Source organism: Hyla sarda, chromosome 4, assembly GCF_029499605.1.
Source record: "Hyla sarda isolate aHylSar1 chromosome 4, aHylSar1.hap1, whole genome shotgun sequence".
NCBI lineage: Eukaryota > Metazoa > Chordata > Amphibia > Anura > Hylidae > Hyla > Hyla sarda.
In genome coordinates, this window is record NC_079192.1 from 215,091,182 (window position 1) to 215,111,167 (window position 19,986).

At 43.1% G+C, this 19,986-nt stretch overlaps 2 protein-coding genes across 4 annotated transcripts in view; one reads left to right on the forward strand and one right to left on the reverse strand.

Moving 5' to 3' along the window:
* The window catches only part of CCDC146 (coiled-coil domain containing 146), a 119,684-nt gene that overhangs the window by 46,728 nt on the left and 52,970 nt on the right, over positions 1 to 19,986 (reverse strand). For all 3 annotated transcript variants that reach the window (XM_056573464.1, XM_056573465.1, XM_056573466.1), the window contains 4 exons: positions 19,042 to 19,251; positions 10,162 to 10,219; positions 6,132 to 6,308; positions 984 to 1,057 (listed from right to left, as the gene is read on the reverse strand). In XM_056573464.1, coding sequence (XP_056429439.1) covers positions 984 to 1,057; positions 6,132 to 6,308; positions 10,162 to 10,219; positions 19,042 to 19,251 — 519 coding nt within the window. The remainder of the gene's footprint in view (positions 1 to 983; positions 1,058 to 6,131; positions 6,309 to 10,161; positions 10,220 to 19,041; positions 19,252 to 19,986) is intronic.
* The window catches only part of FGL2 (fibrinogen like 2), a 70,940-nt gene that overhangs the window by 18,778 nt on the left and 32,176 nt on the right, over positions 1 to 19,986 (forward strand). The window lies entirely within an intron of this gene.

The following is a 19,986-nucleotide window of genomic DNA, read 5'->3' on the forward strand; positions in this document are numbered from 1 at the left end:
TAAAATAGTCCCTGTTTTTAGAACTGGCTTGTTACCCCCTTCCATACCAGAAGTACATATGCATTCAAAAACAATAATGTTGTTACTCATTCTAATGTATAATACATTAGAATAATGTTTGTTAAATATTTTCTACAATGCATTAGTCTTTATTTGATGTCATGTTTGTTTCCGGTAATTTGATGTGATATTGGTGGGGTGATGTAAAAAACAAAACAGAAATAACTTTAAATTGTGTCCACATTCATAACAGTGATGTGTATATGGAAGTGGTCAAAAGCATTGTTTGAGCAGTTTATTATTATTTTTTAGATACAGCGATAGGAAGGCAGCTCTCACTGACAGACACCTCTCCCGTTGTGCAGCAGAACTGTCCCTGTGCTGCAGCAGAACTTAAAGGAGTACTCCTGTGGAAAACACATTTTTTTTTAATTTAACTGGTGTCAAAAAGTTAAACAGATTTGAAAAATGACTTCTATTTAAAAATCTTAACCCTTCCAGTACTTATCAGTTGTGGTATGCTCCACAATAAGTTGTATAGTTCTTTCTAGTCTGATCACAGTGCTCTCTAATGCCACCTCTGTCTGTGTCAGGAACTGTCCAGAGCAGGATAGGTTTTCTCCTGCTCTGGACAGTAAGATCTTGTGTATACAGAGCTTAGTATTAGGTTTAACACTTTTTCATACAGATGCATTATTTCTGTTGGCTCCCCCTTGACTGTAAAGTGCATATTACTTTCAGAATGGACAGTGGAATCTTCTTTGTAAAGCTAGAGAAAAAGTTGCAATTCCCCAGTCAGATCAAGGAAATGTGTTTGTATCCAGAATTGTTTCATAATCCAATTCTGGGAACAGCTGGGTAAGCAATCTGTAGAACATTCCATGTAATGGTTGCCTATGGACTTTGGCTGGATGTCTATATGGTCATTATTATTCCTAATAATTCTACATGCACTGAAATATTTTGGACATGAAACAACATACACAGCTTTTCGATGAATCTTCTCTATGTCTTTGCCAATCTGCTCTGGGATGTATTGGACCCGAACAAGTTCATCCTGAAACAAAAAATAAATAGAATAAAACTCTGTATATTCTTTGTTCTCTTATATTACACATTTTCTCAACTAAGCTCTGTTAGGAGTCTTCACCAATCAGTAGTGTAGTGTGGGTTTTTCGCTTCCTTCCCCCTAACAGTAACTGTACAGTGGTGTCTAGAGATGAGCGAACTTACAGTAAATTCGATTCTTCACGAACGTCTCAGCTCGGCGGTTGATGACTTTTCCTGCATAAATTAGTTCAGCTTTCCGGTGCTCCGGTGGGCTGGAAAAGGTGGATACAGTCCTAAGAAAGAGTCTCCTAGGACTGTATCCACCTTTTGCAGCCCACGGGAGCACCTGAAAGCTTTACTAATTTATGCAGGAAAAGTCAGCAACCGCCGAGCCGAGAAGTTCGTGACGAATCGAATTTACTGTAAGTTCGCTCATCTTTAGTAAAGTCCACAGCTCTACATAGGCTTTGCAGACTGTATAAGAGGTTACATTGTGGTCAACTATGACTTCTTTCACAGAATTTACTAGACAAAAATCTTAGGCTCTGCATTTTTCAAGTACTTCCCACGTATTTATCAATTTTGCCTGTTGACCGTTTCTTTTTACCCTTTTTTTTTCACTTTGGTTTTCGTGGACATGCACCAAATTTATAATTTGGTGCAAGTTGTTAGTAATTTTGTCTCAAATGTTGAAATCAGCTGTTCACAGCGCCTTTTACACAGAACTTACCGCCACAGAGGACGCGTATTTTACCCTGTAGAGCAGCCATTTCGGAGTCCCTCCTGCAGTATATCAGCAAGCGACATGAGTTATTTTCTTTTGTGGGGTTTATAGCCACCGTGTGAATTGGATTTTATTTTCAACTTGGGTAGTTTTTTTTTTTTTGTTACTTTAGTGCAGTGGTCTTCAACCTGCAGACCTCCAGATGTTGCAAAACTACAATTCCCAGCATGCCCGGACAGCCATTGGCTGTCCGGGCATGCTGGGAGTTGTAGTTTTGCAACATCTGGAGGTCCGCAGGTTGGAGACCACTATTTTAGTGCTTACCTTTCCTGAACCTGTGTGGCCATGTCCAATGCTGGCTCAACGGAGGGTGAAGGTTCCTCAGAGCCAACTATGTCGCAGGATAGTATTGGGCAGCCCCGGAGGCGTCGCTGCTTTCACAAAAAAATTTTCATGTATTTTGACGCCTTTACATTTTCTGACATTGGTAAGTGTGTTTTCCATGTGCAAAATTTCTTGGCGAATTACTGACTAAAGTTGAAATCGCACACAGGACCGTGTGATTTTGAGAAAGTTGTAAAAATGACAGTGGAGAAGATGCGCCAAACTTTGGCGCAAAAAGACATTGCGCCAAAGTTACGTGAAAAAAAAACACATAAATCCTTTGAAAAATACCCCCCATTGTCCCTACCCCTAGCGCTCAAATAAAGCCCCCTTAGTGCCCTGCATAGTATGAGTGAGTAGGTAAGTAGGTAGGGTGATTTGGGGGAAGGGGCAAGATAAGTCATTCCCCAGATAGTAGGTAGCCACAGACAGACTTATCTGGTGGCTTATCTCTTCCAGACCAAAAGGGTCAGGCAGAAGAATCTAACACACCCGACTCTTCTCTCTACTGAAATCATCTGCTGATCGGAAGTCAGAAGGCCTAAATATACCTTAGACAGACAGCCAAACCTGTCAGCAGACAACTTTAGAATGAGGTGTATGAGCACTTTTAGACCTCAGCAATAACTGCTTCTAAGTTTATATACATTCACCGCTCCTAATAAAATGTAAACATTTTATATTATCACTCAAGCACTTTAACTTGCCAATATAACAAGAGATGATCCTACTAGAGGTTGTAAAACAATATCACAAAGATTTATATTGAAACTTCCCTTAGCATTTTCCTAGCTCTTTACTCGCTTTACTACTGTGTGGAGGTAAAGGAAGTGATAAGCATTTTTTATTCTATTTTGCCATTATCCTATTTTCATCTACAGTGTAGGTTCTCAACCTTTTTGAACATCTGAGCCAAATTTAACTTTAAGTGATAGTCGGGAACCACAAGTTAAAAATTTTACATATTAAATGCAAAATACGAAATCCTGTTATTTCAATTTTCAGTTACATTTTTAAGTAATCGGACATACTTGTATTACACCACACAAATTATAACTGTCCCTGGGATAGGATATGTTTGTAGTATTGTTAATGTGGATGTCATATTGTAGCAAGTACAGATGGTCATAAGTCTTATGGTCAGACACACATAGGGCGTTTTGCAAGTCACAGTGGCTCTAGTGGGGACCTCTGCTTTAGGGTCTAATAAGTATAAAATGAACTGAAGCCATAGAGGAGTTTTCATAGGCACTTAATATGCTAGTACAGATGGGACAATTCTGGAGTAGATCTACCTTCTAGCTGCAGTAACGGCACAGAGCAGTGCTGCCCATATGCAAGGGCTCACAAGTAACAGGTGGCATTGTGGATGTAGCAGGCATTGTTGGACTGTTGAAGACAGGAGACAGATGTGAAATGCATAGGCAATGTTCCTTCTCTTAGGCCTTTCTTTGACACAGATATCCGCCCAGTGGTTATAGTGATGAGATGAGAGTGGGCAGAGGAAATATCCCATCCCATTCAATCAGTTCACATTCTTTTTTTTGCCATATCCTGCCAGCTCCTATCATCCATCAAAACATCATCGTTCCAGAAAAGGTCTAAAGCCAAGGTATGGAATTGTCTAACTGAATAAGATACCAGATTAAAGGAGTAGTCCAGTAGTGAACAAGTGGTGAACAACTTATCCCCTATCCTAAGGATAGGGGATAAGTTGCAGATCGCGGGGGGTCCGACCACTGGGGCCCCCTGCAATCTCCTGTACGGGGCCCCAACAGCCCGCGCAAAAGATTGCCGTCGGCAATCTCCGGCTCTGCCATAGCGATGTATTGAGGGGGCATGTCTGCCGCCGCTTCGTGCGGGGGTCGACACCTGCTATCTGGCCGGAGAGCCTGGCCCCCGTACAGAGAGATCGCAGGGGGCCCCAGCGGTCAGACCCCTGCGATCTCAAACTTATCCCCTATCCTTAGGATAGGGGATACGTTTTTCACCACTGGACTACCCCTTTAAGGCAGACCATGCCAAAAGCAGCTATGTGTCCAGTTTCCTCAAAGATCCTAAGGAAGAATGCTAAGAAATGTTGTAGGCAAGAGATGGTATAGTTAATATGTTCCCAGAGGGGTGACACCCAGCAGCATTAAGTTTCAAGAACCCTGAAACAGCAGTCTCCAAATAGGTAAGTCCACCTTTTGGAGGTGATTTTGGCTTGGCATATAATCCTTGATCATGTTTTAAAGGGGTACCCCGCCCCTAGATATCTTATCTCCAATCTAAAAGGAAAGGGGATAAGATTTCTAATCGCGGGGACCCCGCAATCTCTCCTGCAGCACCCCTTGTCATCTGGTGCACGGAGCAAGCTTCGCTCCGTGCCTGATTACTGGCGATGCAGGGGCCGGAGGATTGTGACATCACTGCCCCGCCATCTTAATGCTAGTTTATGGGAGGGGCATGACAGCCACCACGCCCCCTCCCATAGACTAGAATTAAGATGGCGGGGCATGACATCATAGTCCGGCCCCTGCATAGTCAGTCATCAGCGAAGCTTGCTCCGTGCACCAGATAACAGGGGGTGCTGCAGGAGAGATTGCGGGGTTCTCAACGGCTTGACCCCTGCAATCAGACATCTTATCCCCTTTCCTTTAGGGGATAAGATGTCTAGGGGCGGAGTACCCCTTTGTCACTTTAGAAAGCCAGACATTGATTGTCAGCAAGTCCCTTTCCTCGAAAATTAGCTACCTTGCATATTCTTAAGAGCAGAGAAAAACTATGTTAGACCAGTAAGAGGACAATTGTGGGGCAAAAAAATCAAAAAGCAGAATACACTGGTCCAAGGAGCTGTGACAAGTTTTGAGATTGTCACTGTTTTTCTAAGCTGAGCTGGAAGATGTAAAAGCAGAAGAATCAGATAGAGCAAGCAAAAATACCACTGGAGGAGGATAGGGTTAGATAGGAGGTTAAGAAGTGTGGAGACTAAAGGAACCTCCCTCTGTTCACCAGGGATTTCCTCAGAGCTGTGGACTTTACCAGTCAGATGGCCATGTCATGGTCCTCAGAAAAGTAAGCCAGAAGGGACAGAAGGGTAGAACTGGCTATTTAGGAGAAGATTTTTACTTCTCTTATACAGTCATCCATGCAGTAAAAAAATGAGAGGAAGCATAAGAAATAGAAGTATATAACACTTTTAGGCTATGTTCACACAGCAAAATTTCCGAGAGGAATATGCTGGAAAAATTCCACTTGGAAATTCTGCAGCATTTTCTGAACATTGGCCCTTATTTACTAAGAGTGTTTTGTAGGTTTCTTTGTGGGTTTTAATTCCCTACAATTTATTTTCCACGGTATTTACTAAGGTTTCCCTACATTTTCCACTTTCCCTACACTTTGCTTTTTTTTACACATGTTCTGATCTGTCTGGTTTTCCTCAGCTCAAATCCACCACATTTTCTGTGGAAACCTTAGTAAATATGTTGGGTTTTTGTGAAACTGTCGGTAACACGCCCCTTTTCAGAGACCACGCCCCCTTTCCTAGTGGCCGCACCCCTTTTCCAGGCTTTCTTACCAAAATAGAGAGTTAGTCAGGGTTTTTTCAATTCTGGCGCACAACCCGACAAAACATGTCGGGTTTGAAATAGTAAATGAGGGCCATTGTGTTTAATGAGGATTCCGCTGTCCCATTCACACGGCGAAATTTCCACTGCAGAAGTTCCACATTCAGGATTCTGCAAAAACATTCAACCTGTCAACAGTTTTTGCAGAATACCGTGCAAAGCCCCATTAAAGTAAATTCTGTCCAGAATCTGTGTGTTGCGCATAAATTCCGCACAAATTCTGTGCATAATCCGCAAAACTGCAAAAAATCTGCAGCAAGCTTTGCAGAAAGGAATTTAAGCTGAATCATAGAATTTCTGCTGTGTGAACATAGCCTTAGAAAGCATACGTGTAACAAACATCTGTTTGCTTGCATTGATGGTACCTTTATGATTTCCTGTTGCTCTTGTATCTTTTCAAGTTCGGCTTGCTCTTTTTGAATTTCTTTTTCCTTTAAAGCCAGGTCTTCCTTCAGTGCTTTAATCTCCAATATTCTCTGGGTGTTCTCCTTTTGTAGGTCATCGCTGGTTTCTTTCAGCAGTTTGGCCCTCTTCTCTAACTCCTGCAATGTAAATGAAATATTGTGCCTCCATACCTTCTATGAGAACAACGATGAGAAGTGTGATAATGCTAATTAAAAACAATAAAAACATGAAAATGGAGCAGATAGGGGATAAGTTTTAGGTCGCGGGGGGTCTGACCTCTGGGACCACCTGCAATCTCCTGTACAGGGCCCTGGCTCTCGCTGGGAGCGGCATGTCATGATCCCCACACTAAGCAGGGGCCGCCAGGCCCACTCCATATATCCCTATGGGAGTGCCAGAGATAGCCGAACAGCTCTGCCATAAAGATATATGGAGGGGGCATGTTGGCCGCTGCTTCGGGTGGGGTCGTGACGTGCCGCTCCCAGGGAGAGCCAGGGCCCTGTAGAAGTGACTGCGCGGGGTCCAACTGCTGGGATAGGGGTTACGTTTTTTTTTCCCCATGATACTTCTCCTTTAAGAAAACATGTTAAAGCTTTTGTAAACTTTAGCCCTATGAAACAGCAAAATATGTAAAACACTGAACCAATATTGCATTCTATACAGATGTATAAAAACCACCATATAAGCTCCAAATGGCTTGTGGTATTGGTGTCATATACACTCCATTTTGTTTTTATATGCATACTTAATTTTTGTTACAGAAAAATAAGTTTGCATACATGTACAAGCATATACTAGCAATATCAAAAGCAGCATTCAAATGAAAGCCATACAGATATTTTCTATGCTCTTTTTCAGGTCAGCAATAAGAAATATTGTGACAACTTGGTTTACAAACACTTTTGATGCAGCATAATGCTAAACATACTGTACTGCTGTATAACTATATGGAGGCAGGTGTAAGCACATAGACTGTAATAAGTGGCACTTTCAAGACATTTCCCATACAATATTTGTATGGATTCCAAACACACTCACGTGCATAAGCCCTTAGCACCTCGGTTCTCAACCCGTGGTATGCGTACCCCTAGGGGTACGCCACGGGTTGAGCGGGGGTACACAAAAGCGCTGTCAAATACCGGCCAGGCATTGGCCAGTATTTGACAGCGCATAGCCGAGGCAGCTCACTGTACAGTAGTGCGGCCCGAGCTGCAGCCTACTGTAAGTGAGCTGCCTGGTTGCCGGGGAGATGTGTGACCTCCCCTGACGTTGTGTGGAGAACGTAACACGTGAGTGCGGCCCCGCCGAAAGGGACGTGCTGCATCAAGTAGCAGTAAACCGGGTCCCGCCGGAGGCCAGGTAAAAAGAATAAAAAAGTTAATAATTGTGTGGGCCAGAGGGGGGATGTATTGGACGGAGGGGGATGTACTGGACGGAGGGGAGGTGGTGTATTGGACGGAGCACAAGGCATTAAGATGGAGGGGGAGAGGGATAGAGAGTAATAAAGCACAAGGCATTAAAATGTATTGCCTTGTGCTTTATTACTCCCCATCCCCCATCATCCCCCCTCCGCCATTATCCCTCTCCCCCTCCATCTTAATGCCTTTTGCTTTATTACTCCTCATCCCCCCTCTGCCATTATCCCTCTCCCCCTCCATTTAATCATGAAATGGAGGGGGAGAGGGATAATGGCAGTGGAGGGTTGAGGAGTAATAAAGCAAAAGGCATTAAGCTGGAGGGGGGGAGGGATAATTGCGAAGGGGGGGGATGAGGGGGAAATAAAGCAAAAGGCATTAAGATGGAGGGGGAAAGGGATAATGGCGGATGGGGATGTAGAGTGATAAAGCACAAGGCATTAAAATGTAATGCCTTGTGCTTTATTACTCCCCACCTCCCCTCATTCCTCCCTCCGCCATTTCCCCCCCTCCGTCTTAATCCTCTTGCGCCATTCCCCCTTCCTCTGATCCCTTTTGATTATCCCCCCTCCATCTTAATCGCCTTTTGTTATTATTCCTCCTCCATATTAATCCCCTTGTGCCATTATTCCCCCTCAATCTTAATCCCCTTTTGCCATTTTTGTCGCATTAAGATGGAGAGGGGGGAATGATAGCACAAGGGGATTAAGATGGAGGGGGAATAGTGGCACAAGAGGATTAAGATGGAGAGGGGGAAATAGTGGCACAAGGGGATTAAGATGGAGGGGGGAATAGTGGCACAAGGGGATTAAGATGGAGAGGGGTTATAGTGGCACAAGGGGATTAAGATGGAGGGGGGAATAGTGGCACAAGGGGATTAAGATGGAGGGGGGAATAGTGGCACAAGGGGATTAAGATGGAGGGGGGAATAGTGGCACAAGGGGATTAAGATGGAGAGGGGGGAATAGTGGCACAAGGGGATTAAGATGGAGGGGGGAATAGTGGCACAAGGGGATTAAGATGGAGGGGGGAATTATAGCACAAAGGGATTAAGATGGAGGGGGGGTAATAGTGGCACAAGGGGATTAAGATGGAGGGGGGAATAGTGGCACAAGGGGATTAAGATGGAGGGGGGAATAGTGGCACAAGGGGATTAAGATGGAGAGGGGGGAATAGTGGCACAAGGGGATTAAGATGGAGGGGAGAATAGTGGCACAAGGGGATTAAGATGGAGGGGGGGAATTATAGCACAAAGGGATTAAAATGGAGGGGGGTAATAGCACAAGGGGATTAAGATGGAGAGGGGCGGGATAGTGGCACAAGGGGATTAAGAGGGAGGGAGGAATAGTGGCGCAAGGGGATTAAGATGGAGGGGGGAATAGTGGCACAAGGGGATTAAGATGTAGGGGGGGATAGTGGCACAAGGGGATTAAGATGGAGAGGGGGGAATGATAGCACAAGGGGATTAAGATGGAGAGGGGGGTAATAGTGGCACAAGGGGATTAAGAGGGAGGAGGGGAATGATAGCACAAAGGTATTAAAATGGAGGGGGGGTAATAGCACAAGGGGATTAAGATGGAGAGGGGGGGGGGAATAGTAACACAAGGGGATTAAGATGGAGGGGGGATAGTGGCGCAAGGGGATTAAGATGGAGGGGGGGAATAGTGGCACAAGGGGATTAAGATGGTGGGGGGGGGTAGTGGCACAAGGGGATTAAAATGGAGGGGGGGGTAATAGCACAAGGGGATTAAGATGGAGAGGGGCGGGATAGTGGCACAAGGGGATTAAGAGGGAGGGAGGAATAGTGGCGCAAGGGGATTAAGATGGAGGGGGGAATAGTGGCACAAGGGGATTAAGATGTAGGGGGGGATAGTGGCACAAGGGGATTAAGAGGGAGGGAGGAATAGTGGCGCAAGGGGATTAAGATGTAGGGGGGGAATAGTGGCACAAGGGGATTAAGATGTAGGGGGGGATAGTGGCACAAGGGGATTAAGATGGAGAGGGGGGGAATGATAGCACAAGGGGATTAAGATGGAGAGGGGGTAATAGTGGCACAAGGGGATTAAGAGGGAGGAGGGGAATGATAGCACAAAGGTATTAAAATGGAGGGGGGGTAATAGCACAAGGGGATTAAGATGGAGAGGGGGGGGAATAGTGACACAAGGGGATTAAGATGGAGGGGGGATAGTGGCGCAAGGGGATTAAGATGGAGGGGGGGAATAGTGGCACAAGGGGATTAAGATGGTGGGGGGGGGGTAGTGGCACAAGGGGATTAAAATGGAGGGGGGATAATAGCACAAGGGGATTAAGATGGAAGGGGGGATAATAGCACAAGGGAATTAAAATGGAGGGGTATAATAGCACAAGGGGATATAGATGGAGGGGGAATGCATTAGTATAAAGGTAAGAACAAGCCTTTTGTCCGTGGGTACCCGCGGACATACTTTCAGGATTTGGGGGTACAGTCACCAAAAAGGTTGAGAACCACTGCCTTAGCATGAGCTGATAGACAACATCATAGTCTTGATAAACTGGTACGAAAATATACTGATTATATTAAGGATAAGATATTTACCCCAGTCTTGGGTATTCTTTCATACTCCCGTTCCAGAAGCCTTTTTTCCTCTCGTAAACTGTTAACAGATTTTATATGCAGTTTATTAGAATAGATTCAGTGTATGTCCTTTTTATTTAAACTCTCAAATGCCTCCTGAATATGTTTGAAAGAGGTTTACCAATGCTAAATTTATATTGTAGCCAAAGTATTTGGAGGCTTTTGATTACATATACAATCAAGCACTTCTAATAATTGACATGGGTATTCCTGTTCAAGTAAATTAATGATTATATTGTAGATAGAAAATGTATACAATTTTCCAATAAATAATCTTTATCAATTCATTACAATTTTCTATATTTGTGTGGCAATGTTTATGTGCACATGATTTATTAAACTTTTTTTTTTTTAAATGCTTTGCATAGCAACTTTTAACCCAGGTCTAGGCTGGTGCAGGTGTAATTGAGGAAATTAAACTAAACTTGTGACTTTTTTTTTCAGAAGTTTTTTTCCCAATGCTAAAACTGATGAGTTGGCAAGGGTTGTTTCCTGCCGAGGCCATCCAGCAACCAGCAGTTCTGCCAATCCTTGTGAAAGAATGGGAAAGTTCTCAGATTAATCCTGAACACTGATTCCTATATAGCTTACTGTAAGTCTCCAAACTGGGGACCTCCAGCTGTGGAAAACTACAGTTCTCAGCATATTTGCCGTTGGCTGTCCAGGCATGCAGGGAGTTATAGTTTTGCAAAAGCTAAAGGTCCACACTTTGGAAACTGCTGTTATACAAAATGACCTTTCTTGATCTTATGGGTACGTTCTCAAGGGCGGGCTCTAAAGTGCATTTCCTGCTGCGGGTTTCAGCCAGATTTCACTGACTTCAATGGGGTCTGAAACCCGCAGCTAGAGACTCCCTGATCCTGTCCATGTGAAGGTACCTGTACATTCACATAAGATGGAAACAACAAATCATTACAATGCCCACTTATTCTTAAAGGGGTACTTCGCCCCTAGACATCTTATCTTACCTAATATCTTATATTACCTAATGACTGGCGATGCGGGGCGGAGGCTTGTGATGTCATGGCCACGCCCCGCTTGTGCTGTCACGCCCCCTCCCATAGACTTGCATTGAGGGGGCATGGTCATGATGTCACAAGCCTCTGGCGCTTCACCCGATGCTCTAAACGAACACCGGGTGCAGCAGAAAGATCACGGGGGTCCCCAGTGGTGGGGCCCCCACGATCAGACATCTTATCCCCTATCCTTTGGATAGAGGATAAGATGTATAGTGGCGGAGCAAACCTTTAAGCAATTGTCAGAAAGGATAAAATAAAAAATAAGTTGGAGGTGCGGACTAGATTTATAAAAAGTGGAAAAGCAGGAATTTTCTTCACCATACTCTTACATATGTATTAAATAAAATGTGCAAATCACCACAATGCTTAACCATACAGTAATCATCTTCATTCCATGTTGCCACTGACACTCCCATAGTAGTTACCATGTGAATTTTTCACTCCAAACCCAGAATTCCTTTAGCATATGCCAAGTTAGTGGGTTGGGTATATAGTTATGTTTATATTTTCTTTTAAATACTTTACTGAAATACTCTGCTGTATGTAAAATGAGAGTTACAATTTGCAAGTCACTAGAGGCTCATAGATAAACTAATGGATTTTTTTCCATTTTGAAAAAGCAGCCAAAACCCTAGACATGCCAAAATGTTATAGTAAACTTAACTTCATCATGATGCTAACTGTGATGATGCATACGTCCACAATTCACAATGAAGAGACTTTATAACGACTAGATTGCCTAAATGTAATCTGAATCTTAACAACCAAAGATCCAGTAAAATACAACTTGGACTTCTGGTTGGATGTGGAACCAATTGCGATGTCATAGTAATTTACTGATCACTATACCATACAGAGTAAGGCTATGTTCACACTATGGAATTTCCCTGCGAAATTCCACTTTCACTGCAGCAGAGTCCCATTGAATTCAACGGGATTCTGCTGTGCTGCGCACACTGTGGAGTTTCCGTGTGCATAGTGCAGCAGAATCTTCCACCATTAGGTTAAACAGTGGCCATAAACGGATGAATTTGGTTGGTCACAATGCTTACTTACTATGTCACCTGCACCAGCATTACACATGACAGGATGGGTTCATTGATTCATAATGCTTAGCACAAACTCTGCCCCCCTTCTCCCCAATCAGCATGGTGCAACAGAAGTCTGGAGCCTTATTACACACTTGTGTTATAGGGTGGATAACCAGCCGACAAATGAGTAAACCTTCATTGGTTGGCTGATCAGGTGGTTCTGACCAGCTGAAAAATAATAAATCACCTGTTGGCCACACATCTCCACATGTAATGGGGAATATGCAGCCAATGGATAAGGGCCACAACAACAATTCAGTTATCCTTTGTGCAGCACACATGCTGGCAGGTTCCCTGAAAAGGTCACTGCTTCATTCTCTAGAACACTGATTTCTATATAGAATGTTACAAAGACTCTCAGTTTTTCCGTAAGTGTGGAAACTTAGAATCCCACAACAATTGGTGCTTGTCTATTACATGTGTGATGAAGAATGCTTGACATTTCCCTCCATAGATCAAGTGCCAATTAAGTCATAGGATATTAAAAGCATGCTTGATAATGCTGCATACACAATGTATTGTCCTGTAGGTACAGTGTAGTATGACTCAGACCATTGTTTGTTCATTTGCCTTATCAAGTCCCACAAAAAACAGTGACAACATTTTCTCCAACAACTTTAATGGCTTTAGTGTAATACAGCCTTAAGTATGAGAATTTAATATTACATCATGCTTACATAGTAATTATGTAGTCAAAATGTAGTTAAAAATATGTAGTCAAAATTAGGCAAAAAATGTAATTGAGCTGAACTATCCTGATACCTTACACCAGAATTTACCATCCTTGGTTACAGAATCTAATTGTCTCAACCAAGAGGACAGAGCACACTGGCAGAACTTATAAAATAAGTGTGAGATGGTGAAAGGTATCGTGGTGGATGTGCGATATGCGTCACAGAGACTCCTGGCTTTGGCGAGGTAAGAGCTGGTATTCATTCGGTGTCTGTGCTGCAATGCAGACTGACACTATGGCCGTAGTATGGCTGGAAATGACCAAGTGCAGGGTGGGAGTCATTCCTCACAATCCAGGCCACCTTTTGTTGGCCTTAAAGGCAACCTGTTTCACCAGCTGAGGGGGATTTGCTAGTTGCAGTTCACACTGCCAGAGAGCTGAGAGCGGAGTTCTTCCCTACATTTGCTCGAAGGTTGGAAGCTGGTGGGCAGCCTGCCTGGAAAATACTTGCTTGATGCCGCATGGCATAGTCTGAGGTGTGAACAAACACCTAAGGAATAAAGGTGGACTTTTATTATGTTTTCCTTTTTTGTTTTGCATTTTAAGACTTTTTGCTGTGTGACAAGTGTGAATAAAACACTGAACTTAGAGATGAGAAGCAGTATTTTCCAAAAAGAAGTTCCCCAGGCTTCTACTCGGTTCACGCCTTTCGAACTGCTATACGGCAGACATCCACGTGGTCTGTTAGACATAGCTAAAGAGGCGTGGGAACAACAGCACACGCTGCATAAAAGTGTAATTGATTATGTCACTCAGTTGCAGGAACAGATGGAAATAGTGTTTACCCTGGTGAGGGAACATATGGAGGCAGCTCAGCGAGCTCAGAGCAGAGTTTATAATTGCCAGGCTCGGGTTCGGAATTTTAACCCAGGAGATCGGGTTCTGGTTCTGGTACCAATGGTCGAGAGTAAATTTCTGGTCAGATGGCAGGGTCCCTACGAAGTGATCAAAAAGGTAGGGGAGGTGACGTACAGGGTACACCAGCCCGGGAAAAGAAAGCCAGAGCAAGTGTATCATCTAAACTTTCTGAACCCATGGAAAGATAGGGAGACTAGTGTGGATGACAGGTTTGTTAGGGGTCGAGTTTCCCGTCCCTCAGTCTGGTGCGAGGGAAGCAGTTGCCACAGTGAAAATAGCTGACAGCCTTTCCCCTGCACAGACTCAGGAGGCCAGGGAGTTCGTCAGTAGGAACACAGACGTGTTCTCAGACCTTCCTGGGCGTACTTCTGTTATCCGCCATGACACTGTCACTGAATCCCAGGTTAAAATACGGTGTAAACCATACCGGGTACCTGAGTCGCGGCCACAAGCCATTTCTGAAGAAGTACAGCAGATGTTAAAACTGGATGTCATCGAGGAGTCAAAGAGTAAGTGGGCCAGTCCGACAATCTTAATACCAAAGCCCAATGGTAAGTTGTGGTTCTGTAACAACTTCCGCAAACTTAATGAGGTGTCCAAGTTTGATGTATATCCCATGCCCTGAGTTAATGAGCTTATTCAAAGGTTAGGACAGGCTTGGTATTTTTCTTTTTTGGACCTCACCAAAGGGTACTGGCAGGTGCCCTTGACGGAGGCTGCCAAAGAGAAAACAGCGTTTATCACACCAGAGGGTTTGTTCCAGTACAAGGTATTACCGTTTGGTTTACATGGCGCTCCTGCAAAGTTTCAAAGGCTAATGAATATTGTACTTCGGCCACATCGTCGGTATGCTTCAGCTTATCTCGACAATAACATCATCCACAGAACAGACTGAGAAAGTCACCTTCCAAAAGTACAGGCAGGGGTAGACTCCCTTAGGAAGGCCGGGTTAACTACTAACCCCAAAAAGTGTGCCATAGGGTTGGAAGAGACCAAATACCTGGGGTATGTCATTGGGCGTGAAGTTGTCAAACCCCAGGTAAACAAAATAGAGGCCATTCGGAATTGGCCCCGACCTGTCACTACCCGACAGGTGAGGTCGTTCTTAGGAATGGTCGGTTACTATATAAGGTTTATCCCCCTTTTTGTGATAGTGAAGGGACGCAAGTCCGTCAAGTTGCGTTGGAACGAACAGGCAGAGCAGGCGTTTTCCGCTTTGAAGGCCCTATGTGGGTCTCCGTTGTTGGTGACACCCGACTTCAAAAAGGGAATTTGTGGTACAGACCGATGCCTCTGAGGTAGGTCTCGGTGCTGTACTCTCCCAGGAAGTCAACGGGGGAGAGCATCCCGTTGTCTTTCTCAGCCGAAAACTGACCCCGGCCGAGACCAGGTATAGTATAGTGGAGAGAGAGTGCCTGGCCATTAAGTGGGCACTCGAGTCTCCACTATTATCTGTTGGGCAGGAAATTTTGTCTAGTCAGGGATCATTCCCCCCTTAAGTGGATGTGTCAAGCCAAGAACAAAAATGCCAGGGTCACTAGGTGGGGGGTGTTATGTGAAAAGGTGAAAAGTATCGTGGTGGATGGGCAATATGTGTCACCAAGGCTCCTGGCTTTGGTGAGGTAAGAGCTGATATTCACACAATGTCTGTGCTGCGATGCAGACTGACACTATGGCCGTAGTATGGCTGAAAGGCCCATCCGGAATGACCAAGTGCAGGATGGGGGTCATTCCCCACAATCCAGGCCACCATTTGTTGGCTTTAAAGGCAACCTGTTTCACCAGCTGAGGGGGATTTTTGCTAGTTGCAGCTCACACTGGCAGAGAGAGTGGAGTTCTTCCCTACGTTTGCTCAAAGGTTGGAAGATGATGAGCAGCCTGCCTGGAGGCCTGGAAAAGACTTGCTTGTTCACACCTCAGACTATGCCATGCAGCATCAAACACCTAAGGAATACAGGTGGACTTTTATTAAGTTTTCCTTTGTTCTGCATTTTAAGACAGTTTGCTGTGTGACAAGTGTGAATAAAACACTGAACTTTGATTTGGAAAATACTGCTTCCTTGCCTCTATACTGCAACCGCACCTATTTGCAAGAGTCATCACATAAGGTAAAATACTTCTATAGTGCAGAGAAAAAAAAAACAGTATGAAGGCATTATACAGTATGAAGGCATTAAAAGGGTACTTTTAATTCTATCAGCAAGGTCCGACCGCTGAGACTCCCTACGATCTCCAGAATGGGAACCAACTTCTCCCCGTGCATTGCAGCACTGGAGATAAACAAGTTCTGTACTTGTATATCTCTAGCACGCCTATAGACAGTGCACAGGAAGAGATGGGGCCCCCAATTCTGGAGATAGTGGAGGGTCCGACCATCCAAGTGGATAGGAGATACGTTTTGAAGTACTTTAAGTTTTGAGTACCCCTTTTAATATATACAATTTCTATTTTTTCCATTACAACATTGTGCTATGCAGATAAATTGATCACTTCCAGTCTGAGCATTTTACATTTGAACAACCAGTAAATCCAATAAAGATCAAAATTGCTAAATGGTCTGATGTTTTCCATGGTTTACGTAAACTGAAATGTTGGCAGACAGTTGTGCGGACTATTAAATTCATGCAGCTCTTCACTTCTCGTGAACTATTCGGCCAGCACTAATTTAGTTAGTATACCACCTCTTAGTTCAGAAAAATGTTTGCTTACTAGTTACAAAAACTGAAAATTCTCTAGAAGCGCAGCTTAAGGTTTATGGGTTTTCTTGCAGAATTACATCTTAAAACAAGTCGACATCTAAGATAAAAGGCTTTTAACCCCTTAAGGACTGCGCCCTTTTTCACAATTCTGACCACCATCGCTTTACGAATTAATAACTCAAACGCTTTTACCGAATATTCTGATTCTGAGAGTTTTTTCGTGACATATTCTTCATTTTGGTGGTAAATTTTCGGCAATACTTGCACCCCTTTCTGGTGAAAAATCCCAAAATTTCATTTTTCGAACTTTGAAGCTCTCTACTTGTAAGGAAAATGGATATTCACAATAAATTTAATTTTTATTCACAAATACAATATGTCCACTTTATGTTGGCATCATAAAATGGACATATTTTTGCTTTTTGAAAAAATTAGAGGGCTTCAAAGTAGAGCAGCAATTTTCAAAAAATTCATGAAAATTGCTAAATCTGAAGGGACAGATGTTACAGAACTAGAACTCCCAGCATGCCTGGGCAGTCCAGGCATGCTGAGAGTTGTAGTTTGGCAACATCTGGAGGGCTGCCGTTTGGGCACCACTGTAACAGTGGTCTACAAAATGTGACCCTCCAGATGTGGCAAAACTACAACTCCCAGCATGCCCAGACAGCCCTTGGGAGGTCTCAGGACCTCCCTGGGCGATGTGCCGGGGTACCTGCTGAATGATTTCAGCAGGCATCCCAATCCGGTCCCCAACCGGCTAGCGGCGGGAACCGGAATTCCCATGGGCGTCTCCATACGCCCTCAGTCCTTAAAGACTCGGGATGCAGGACATATGGATACGCCCGGCGTCCTGAACAGGTTAATATGCCTGCCAGCACTTCAGATGTATATTTAATTAAATACCTGAGGGGTGGATTTATCAAGACCTATACTTCACACTCGTCGTAATGTAAAATTTGGCTTGCTTCAGTTTCGCCTGATTTATTAGGAGGTGCACTTCCTCGTAATAAATTAGTCTGTGAAGTGGTAATAAATCTGGGGTAGTGGGAAGCCATGCCCCTTTAATGCTTACTGTATGCCAAGCTCCACACACTTGGGGGAGGATTTATCAAAATTTATGTAGAGGAAAGTATATTGCTTCTTTTATTTTTAAAAAGGCCTCTGAAAAATGAAAGAAGCCATCTGATTGGCTCAGTTGCCCATAGCAACCACTCTTCCTCTACACAGGTTTTGATACATCTCCCTTTTGTTACGTAAAAAAGGAAAAACATATTGCAACTTTTCAAAGATACATTTCCCCTTTAATTGAAATAACTAGAAATGCAATAATTCGGGCATTTGTCCACTCAGCTCTGTTTTGTGCAATTATTCTGGCATTCCTATTTGAATAAATTGACAACTGGGTGTACCCCTTGTCAATAGGCATGTCTCTATACACTTGACATAGTCTAACCAGTGCTGCTGAGTCAAAATGTATTAACTGTTAATTTATTCATACATTTCAAGGCAATATAACAGGAATAGAGCCCCCTGAGCTGATGGAATGAGTAATATGCTGACCCCAAAGGGGATGGGGGGTGGGGCGAAGCTGTGCAAACTTCAGAGCTACAGGGACAGTGTGGAAAGAAAGGATAGAACTTAGATTCTTGGAGGTTGATGAGAACACAAGAAATGGTGGAATTTATCATTTCAGCCTTTTTGACTCCACATTTCTAGCTTGTGCTTATTTCCTTACACCAATATTAATTGCGCCAAAATTACTGTATGATCACATGATACATGATAAATTTTGTGCACTTTTGAAATTGCTTCGTTGCATTTTGCATTTCCATACCACCCAAGTGGAGTGAGATTGCACAAACATTTTGCAATTTTTTACACACCGCTTCAGTCAGACCATGTCATCAAATTGCCTCAAAATCACAAGGAAGACACATAAAGGTAAAACATGTGTAAACAATAATGAATGTGGCACTGGAAGATATGGTAAAACAAAGTAGCATGGCATTACACAATTTAAGGCCAAAATAAATAATACATTTTAAATATATTTGTCAGACTGGAAGACCTCTTTATGCCTGGAGTACTATTAAACCATTTGTGCCTAAATATAATGCATGCCATTGAAGATTTTTATGACACATTTTTGCCATGCCACTTTTTCTAAAAAATTTGGGTGGTAAATGTAAAATTGTCTAAACCACACCTTGCGGCAAATCCATCTGCCACACATTGCAACACAATTTTACGGCATTCTGATTAGTACATCCACCCACTGTGTTACAGTATTGGAAGCTTTCCCAGTTGACTGTTGACATGGCTTAGTAAATAAAAAGCAATTATGATAATCCATGACCTTTAGAGCTCTTATTAGCCACAAATGGTTTGTTGAAGCAAATATATAAAATAAATGTATCAATGTTGTTTCCACAAACACTTACCACTCTAGTTTATACTGAAGTTGGTATTCCCTTTCCTCAGCTTCGTTCAGATCATTGTTATATTTCAGCAACTGCTGCCTCATTCTGGAGACTTCACTGTTTGAGCCTTCGGGGAACTCATCTGCTTTTTGTAGTTCATTTTGTTGTTTCTCAAGTAGATTTGTGAAGTGTTTAGCATTTTGCAACAGCTGTATCTCAGATTCCTGTATACTGGATGTAAGTTATAGAAAGGGTCAGTGGCCATGACTTAGTGCACACTACGTACTATAACAATATATTTTTAGATACATAAGGTAATTTAATCATGGTATTAAAGGGCTATCTAGTACTGTATTGCCATTTAAACCATTTATAGAACACTGAGAGGATACGCCATAAATGTCTAATAGATACGGGTCCTATCTCCAGAATGAGGGGCCATTGGCTCTGGCATGCTTGTGGTTGCTGGAGGTAGTCAAAATGTTAAAAACAGCTGAGTGGGTTGTTTTATGCAGTTTAGTTATAGTAGTTAATTGGAGATACATAAACATTGCAGCACCAGGAAACAGAAGAGCTTGTGATGCTGCACTGTTTAAACAACTTTTCTTAATATTTACGGGGGTTAAGGGAAATCGTTTTGGCATGCCAACCACCTACAGCCACCACAAGCAGACTAGACAAGGCCCCCGCCTTTCTTGAGATATGTCTTATACATCCAGTTCTTTTATGCCACTAATGTTTGTGATAGGAAGAGCATAAACATAAAAAGTGAACACACATTGGATTTAACATTCCGATTAATGCATTTGCAGTAGTGTAAATATTCATAATGGATGTTGTGATATTGTATGCGTAATAAAAATGTAAATACAGGGTTGTGCATAAGATTATTTCATGAATACATTATAACAGGCAATTCTAAATCCTCAATTTAGATTTTCCATTGTTTTAGAAAACTTAGAAATG